The 7,719-nt window shown below is 38.9% G+C and overlaps 1 protein-coding gene across 1 annotated transcript; it reads right to left on the bottom strand.

The window, feature by feature from the left end:
• Positions 1–113: 113 nt before the first annotated feature.
• LOC113573109 (ras-related protein Rab-8B) lies at positions 114–6,799 on the bottom strand. Its single transcript, XM_027003169.3, has 7 exons — positions 6,596–6,799; positions 3,794–3,854; positions 3,117–3,177; positions 2,951–3,028; positions 2,574–2,663; positions 2,186–2,302; positions 114–2,072 (listed from the first exon to the last, which is right to left on the bottom strand). The coding sequence occupies exons 1-7, from the start codon at positions 6,717–6,719 to the stop codon at positions 1,980–1,982; spliced, it is 624 nt and encodes a 207-aa protein (XP_026858970.1). The 5' UTR covers positions 6,720–6,799; the 3' UTR covers positions 114–1,979.
• Positions 6,800–7,719: the final 920 nt, after the last annotated feature.

The following is a 7,719-nucleotide window of genomic DNA, read 5'->3' as shown; positions in this document are numbered from 1 at the left end:
CACAGCACTACGGCACCCTCTGGTGATTAAGAAAGGTATATGAACTGCAGGTATATAGTTGTATAAGATATAACATGAAATAGCAAAAAAAAAAAACACAGTTAGAATACAAATAATAACATTATGTAATCTTTACTTTGGTTATATGTAGTACAAAATGTGCACAATTATTAAAAATGACAGGTTACACTTTCTTTTTTTTTAAAACAATCATTAGCCTGCTAGATGTGTAGGTTTTTTTAAGAAAGCATTTCCTTGTTGAATTGAAAAATGGCAGTACAGTGACAACAATATATCAGAATACTTTTAATCAATAAAATCAGTTACAGACATGTGTGCATAGCAAGAGTGCCATGTGAACCTGTTGAAATAATATGCTACATTGGCCTTTATTTTGTGGCAAGCTTCCAAACATATTTCAATTGCCACAGCTTCTAGCACAGTGGCCTAGAAGATGTAACACTAATTCATGTACAGGAATTGTTTTCAAGGCCTCAGCTGTAGAGGTGGCATTTTATTGCTAACTCATGTATCTCATCAGTTTCTTCTTCTGAAAGTCCAACCAATAGCAACAAACCAGTTCAGTACTGTAAAATAGCGGAGCAGAATCATCGAATCAACTACACAGTTGCATTTGCACCAGTGAAATGAATGCTACTACATGTGCTATGTTAAATGGGTGCAGAATGTAGACATGAATTCACTCCATAAACACTGACACACACCACAACACCTAAAGTCTATAATACGATATTTGGCAACTGCACTTTTCCTTTATAAGTTACTAGTTATACATAAGACAAAGTTATGTCATTTGTTTAGAAAAGTACTTTTCATCACACAACAATAAGCACAGGTGATGTACCATCACAATACTTATTAAAAATGGCAACATAAAAAAACGGAGATCTCATTATAACCATAAATGCATGCATTTGACTGTCTAATACATTCACATACAGACACCGCATCCCATGCTGTTTAACAAAATGATATAATTTATATGTATTTCTGACTGACTCATTTACCTTATAAGGCACCTTTGAATATAGTCTATATCAGTGCATTATAAAGTGAATGATTTGAAATACAGGCATAAACTATTTCTCTATAAGATGTGCTATATATGTCATGTTTCGAGCGGCTGCTGCTTTCAGTGCACATGGGCACACCATAAGGTGTGCTTTAACCCATCATGCACTGCAGCTGCCATGTTCTATATTAGAGTCTCCTCACTGAGGGGAGTGCAGTATATCTGTCACTGCTCCATCAATGCTGTGTGTGTGCCTGTGGGTAGGAGCCAGAAACATTAGCAAATTAGGGAACCCTGAGGTATTCCAAGGTCACCCTCAGCCGTCTTAAAAAGCTCTCATCCCCTCAGAAACATACATATGTCTAGTAATACTGCAGCTTTTACAGATTATCCTCTGCCTTCATTCCATTTCTTTTAATGTCAGTCCCACAAAGGGATGCTCAGTTAGAATGATAGTGAACACAAAATGCTTTATAATATACACTGACACACAAACTGTTTACTCAGTAAAATTCTGAAGGCCTTTATGTTCCGTTTATAGATGCAAATTATTTATGACGTGTGCTATGTTTATGAAAGCTCTAAAAACATAAAAGTCTAACAGTTAAAAAATGAATAACTAATATAATACTAACTTTGATTTTTAATGGCTCAACTGAGGCAAGTCAGCCAAACCCTGAAATTAGTCTTGATTATCTCTTTATGAAACAAACAGGGTCCAAGGGAGCCCAAACACATTTCACAAGGCCAGCTACATGTTTCCAACACAGTCGGCATCCTGCCTGGCCAACTTGCCTTTTAGGCTGTTTCAACATGAGCCTCGCTGCACCTTTGGAGCCAGAGCTCACAGCCGTTGGGTGAGGCTCACATCACCTCTCCTACCAGCTGAACAGTTCTGCAGCCAGAGAGTTAGAGTCCATGTAAGAGTCCCACTCTCTGCAGTCCATCATAGCAGTGTACACCTGAAGAAGCTATGCTTCTTAGAACGCTTTTCTGTGATCTTAACTGCCGCTCCACCATCTGAGTTGCTGCCATCGTTCTACAGAAAGGAGCGAAGAGAAGAGACTATTCAATAACAATATATCGAGAGATACATATTGCTAAGAACTAAGTGTTCTCCAAGTTAGCTGTATAAATAGCAGCATAGCTCACCATTTTTCGGTTGAGTCTGGCCATAATGTCCCTGGCCAGGGTGAAAAAGGCCTCTTCCACATTTATGCTGGTTTTTGCACTGGTTTCCAAAAACTTGATCCCATAGTCTATTGCCAGCTACAAAAACACCATAAGTCATAAATAAATACTCAACACTGTAAAAAGCATAGAATATGACAAATTAAATATCTAAGAAACTACTACGAGGAGGAATCAAAGCACACAGTACACAGAGTAGACAGTAAAAGATCACATTTGTGACATCAGTATGGTACTGTCACAATGAGAACATCTTCTCTGTCTACATGATTATCTTATTCATTAGCTATGCCTATACACATGTAATAAGCAGGAACAGAGTGTAATGAGGCATCCCAAAAGGAAGCACCTTCTCTCCCCTCTCCTTAGACACCTGTCTCCTGTCATTCATATCACATTTGTTCCCGAGAATCATCCGCTCTACGTCTGAAGATGCATGCTAGGGAAAGCAACAAACATGCAGTATAAATACCAAAAATATACTTGTGAAGTAATACTATATTACATTCATAGTTTGTCCATAATATGGAACCAATATAAAATGTATAATGGAAGAGTCAATCACAGAGACCATCAGTTCTTAAAGATTCAGTCTTATTAAGTTAATTATTCAAATGATAAATCTGATATCTGCTACAATTCTTATACATATGACAAGAGATTTATAATTACAGTATATAAGAAGATTAACTTCACAATACGTTTCCAGGGGCCCCTCAAACTCACCTCCTCAATATTGCGAATCCAGTTTTTGATGTTTTCAAAGGACTTTTCACTAGTGATATCATACACCAACATAATGCCCTAAGAAAGACAGAAAGACCAAGGACTTAAATCTAATACTATCAATAATTTAAACAAGCAATGTGAAGTAATGCTGGCACGGACTCACCATTGCTCCTCTGTAGTACGCTGTGGTAATGGTCCTGAATCTCTCCTGCCCTGCTGTGTCCCTGCAATCAGGACAAATATATATATTTCCAATCAGCCCATCATGCATTGACAGAGAGGCCATCCTTCATCCTTCATTCCTGGTGACTTTGGGCAACCGCCCCACCCTACCTTTTGTGTAACTTGTATCTTGGCTTACTGGGAGGTCAACCCTTTCCAGTCCTCACATTCTTAAACTACACATCCTGTAAACAGAGCAGACTGACTCTTTTCACTGCACTATTGTGTGTGTGTTCTTTCCTTTACATTAGTCTACTAATGACAGGGCCCAGTGAGGGGGCTCTGTGAATCCCAACAGGAAGATCAGCCTGTTTTATTTGACATCACTGCTCTCTTAGAAACACAAGCCTGCAGGGAAGTACCAGACACATAATAAACAGTAAAACTGTGGTGCCTTGGGGGACAATTATCGCGTTCCTGAACCTACTGTACAATTTAAAAGCAATACCTAACTCCTGCACTACAGTTTTTCACCCAGGATTATATGTGAATTATAACAATTCTATTTTAATGTTTTTCAGTAATGGAGTTGTTATATAACTCAATTCACTGAGTTTAAATAAAATGAAAATAAAATAATCAGATAGTATGATCATATTATTCAAAGTAATTTCTTACCATATCTGGAGCTTGATTTTCTTTCCATTCAACTCTACAGTTCTGATTTTAAAGTCAATTCCTAAAATGGGGGGTTGGAGTAGAGAAACAATTATATCAGACTTCCTCAGTGCTAAACGCATGGGTATAGTGCATTATATCTGCATCTTGAGACTTTGGCAACTGCACTGCAAATGAATGAATAAATGATTTCCGGTGGCCCTACAGAAGGCAGTCTCTGACCATGGCAAAGCTTAGGTCACTGATGCTGAGCTAGATTGGTAATGATAGGTAGAATCTCAAGGAAGGCCTATTTTCTGTATACCAGACAGCTCACAGAGGGGAGATAAAGGTGCTTTCCATAAGCAGCAAACAGACTCATTTCTTTAGGTAGAGGAACAAATTACAAAGGTTTTTCAATTACTCATACCAAGAGTGGGAAGCTCAAAGCCATTGAGAGGTGAGTGTAAGTGCCATCTGTAAACTGCAGTTTTCTTAACAGACAAGGCATACCTCACACACAGATTTTCTTTTGTGAATAAAAAAATGAGGATTTTTGGCCTACTTCCAACCACTGCTTCCTAAGAACACTGGCGACACAGACCCTCTGCTAAATCTAACCACTGCGCCATCATGCTGGGAGACCTTCAGGGCTGACTAAGGAAGCATGGGGGAACCCACATCCTTAATATAGCCACCTGAACAAGCCACTCATACTACTTAATATAGCCACCTGAACAGGCCACTCATGTTACTTTCACGTTCATTCTAAGAAGGAATGCCTTTTAATGTCATTATAACCTATAAACATCTCAATGAGTCATATGCAACACATGGGACTGGTACAATGGATGACTGGAAACTGCAGTATAGCTGCTGGGGAGATCCACAAAACAGGAACGTTTTGGGTCATTAAGCTTTGCTCAGAACAAAAGTTTTAAAATGACAAGATGATGATTACACAACTGCAAAAGACACCCACGGGAAGTGGTAGGCCGGGTAGCCGTTTTTCTATCTTTCCTTTTACTAGAAATGAGTGAACACTCTGATGAGTAGATAAAACTACATATTAGCACAGTTCAGTTCACTGACTTCTGTTGTCATGCCTTGAGTAACTGGGAGGCGACAAAGTTAATGTATCCACCATCATACCTGTGAATTACAAACATTATTTTTGACAAAGCAGTGGTTGCTAAAGGTGGTGTTAAAAATTTACAGTTATATTCATGCTACAGTCAGCAGAGGCTTGGTGCACTTCAAACAAATACATATGAAAATCAATAACCATGCTACAACCAGGTTCTGAATAGCATGATCATGACAAGTGCAGACAAAGTAAGTGACCGGAAGCAGTGCTGGTGCTGCACAGGAGTCTCGGAAGCCTGCCGTGTGACCATGGCAAGGGTCAGCCTCCTCCTGGTACAAGGAAGTAGCTGCCCATCGGGCCTCTGTCTACTGGGCTCTCAGTAGAACGAAGGCGTAGCTGAATGTCACGAGACCCAGAGGTGGCTCTGCACAGAGTGGCCTCTGTTCATGGGCAGACCCTGTGAGACAGAAGGCCTCGCCCATCCTAACTGGACTCAAGAAATAATAGAGGAATTAACAGAAACAAATCCGCAGCCCTCTGTTGTCATATATTTGGTTAAAAAAATCTAACTTCAATCTGACTAGTTAAAATGAAAGAAAGGTAGAACACATTAACTTCAGAAAGTACAAACCTGGGCACCTAAAACAATATTATTGCTGAATGTCAAGCATCCAAATTGTAAAATTAGTAGATCTAATAAGGAAATACAAAAGTGACATTTTATTTAGAGAATGTTCTTTGAAGGAGTACAATGAGTTCCGAACACAACGGAACTGTCCTTTCTGCAGGACAATCATGGGTCAGCAGAAGACCCTGGTTCAAGGCAGCATCTCAAACAAAGGCAAAGAGGACAATGACCATTTAAATACGCTCTGCTGTAACCAGCTACAAAACCTGCAAGTGGAAATTACTTGTCCTTGCTACAAATGGAGGGTCCATATAAACTACGAACGTCACACAGATGCAAGCACTGCAAATCATTCCATAGGCAACCGAAAAGAGGTTTATTATAATGCGGTAAACTGGCAAACCTGTTTTATTGCTTGTATTTTCCAGCTTTCAAGTGTTGTAGATACACCAACATCTTATCATTAGTACTCTTTAAAACTGCCAGTTGATCTCAAACTATATCACAACAGTGAGACTAGTAGATAGACAGCATGACCAGTGTCCAGTTTCTCTTATTAAAACTTGCCACATAGCCGCCATTGTTTTTGAAATGTGTCTTAAAGCAAAAACAAAGGGGAAAAAAAAGTGTCATATTGGTTGAAACTGTGGATAACTGAGCAACCAGGATTCTTTTAGAGAACATGCATTAATGCAGCTACATTTACTGTTCAAGTTGTTTTATAAGAGTATAGTAGGCTACATTTTGCATAAATTAAGCCCATTCTGGATGCCATTTGACATGGTTTAAACTAACACTTCCCATTTCATAACGTTATTGTTTCCTCATAAGATGCAGGCCTATGAAATGTTCTGCAGATAAGATTAAACACGGCAAACTGTGCGCAGATGTTTATCATTATCAAACAAGAGCCTAATAGCTAGTTAAATCAATTTCTTTTCTGTAATTACTGTAACAATGGCAAAAATAATGTACCGCTATCGACTAAACGTTTTAACACGTATAATATGCTATATCAAAGGAAGGTACTGTCAGGTAAGCGCTAGCCTATGGAAAGAATTTAAATTAGCCTATATGCAGTACCACCCAGAAAACCCGGTAAACTGACCGATTGTAGAAATGAAGGTGGTGTTAAACGCGTCCTCGCTGAATCGGAACAGAAGACATGTCTTTCCAACTCCGCTGTCCCCTATGAGCAAGAGTTTGAAGAGATAATCGTAGGTTTTAGCCATTTACTATGCCTGCGCCCCGTTTCGTGAATGTCAGAACACTATTCCTCGTTCGTACCACTGACACAAATTCACACGGCACACGACACAGGGCAGGGCTAGAACGCCTGACGTCACTGGCGTTCCACGACGCGTGTGCCCGGTCATCAGTTTCTACGAGTGGAATTGCAGAAACCAGAATGATACAGCTCTTAAATGTTTTAATCTCGCTTAAAATGATGTGAAAATGTGAATATGTACATTTTCCGTGCATCAAACGGGCAACTGTGGAGCTCCATAGAATGGGAAGCATGACACTGATTAAATTATTTAGTCACTTAGGCAACAACTTTTTAACATAACTCCAGTACAAAAACACGTAGCTGCTTTTATGAAATACATTTGCATTTACGGCATTGAGCGCTTATCCAGAGCGACTTACAAATGTGCTTTGTCATTTACTCATAGAATACATCCTAGCTAGTACAGCAGGTTAGAGTCCAATATACCAATAAACTCGAATACTGTACTAATACAAGGATCAGTGCTAAAGCCTAGAAGTACAAAATACATAAGCTCTCTTAGACAATGATAAGTGCAATAAACAAAGAAGCAGTCAACATCTGTGTAGTAAACAATACCCTACAATAGGCTATGTGGAACTTATAAATAACAATATAAATATAATTACATAAAAATAAAAGGTGTAAGAAATGTTCCTAGCTATTGCTGTTGTAGCGATGGTTTCATGTTACATTCTTAGGTTGCAGCTTTGCTGAGTTACCACACTGGTTTATTTAGCTACCGTTCTTTCGAATGCAGTCAGATACCTCAATATATCCAAACACTGCACAGTTTGAGGAAGTGAGGGTTGTCACCGAGGTTGCCAGATATTATTTTATCCCTATGTTAATGGCTCTTTTCACCTTATTACAGTAATCAAAACCCCAGAGATTTATATAGGCCTAACTTTTTAAAATCGTTATACGTATTTTTGTAAATAAAGTCGCTGACTAGCATTAAA

This window comes from Electrophorus electricus, chromosome 4, assembly GCF_041902795.1.
Source record: "Electrophorus electricus isolate QZ-2024a chromosome 4, ASM4190279v1, whole genome shotgun sequence".
NCBI classification, from domain to species: Eukaryota; Metazoa; Chordata; class Actinopteri; order Gymnotiformes; family Gymnotidae; genus Electrophorus; species Electrophorus electricus.
The sequence above is the reverse complement of the archived record's forward strand: the minus strand, read 5'-3'. Positions and strand labels throughout refer to the sequence as shown.

Bases quoted from the DNA above. Each gene is read 5' to 3' on its own strand.
- LOC113573109 (XM_027003169.3), bottom strand. From the start codon at position 6,719: ATGGCTAAAACCTACGATTATCTCTTCAAACTCTTGCTCATAGGGGAC. The intron at 3,178-3,793 runs GTAAGAAATTAC...TCCTGATTGCAG, and splicing joins AAAATCAAGCTCCAGATATG to GGACACAGCAGGGCAGGAGA. The intron at 2,303-2,573 runs GTGCTTCCTTTT...GTGTTTTTGTAG, and splicing joins CTAAGGAGAGGGGAGAGAAG to CTGGCAATAGACTATGGGAT.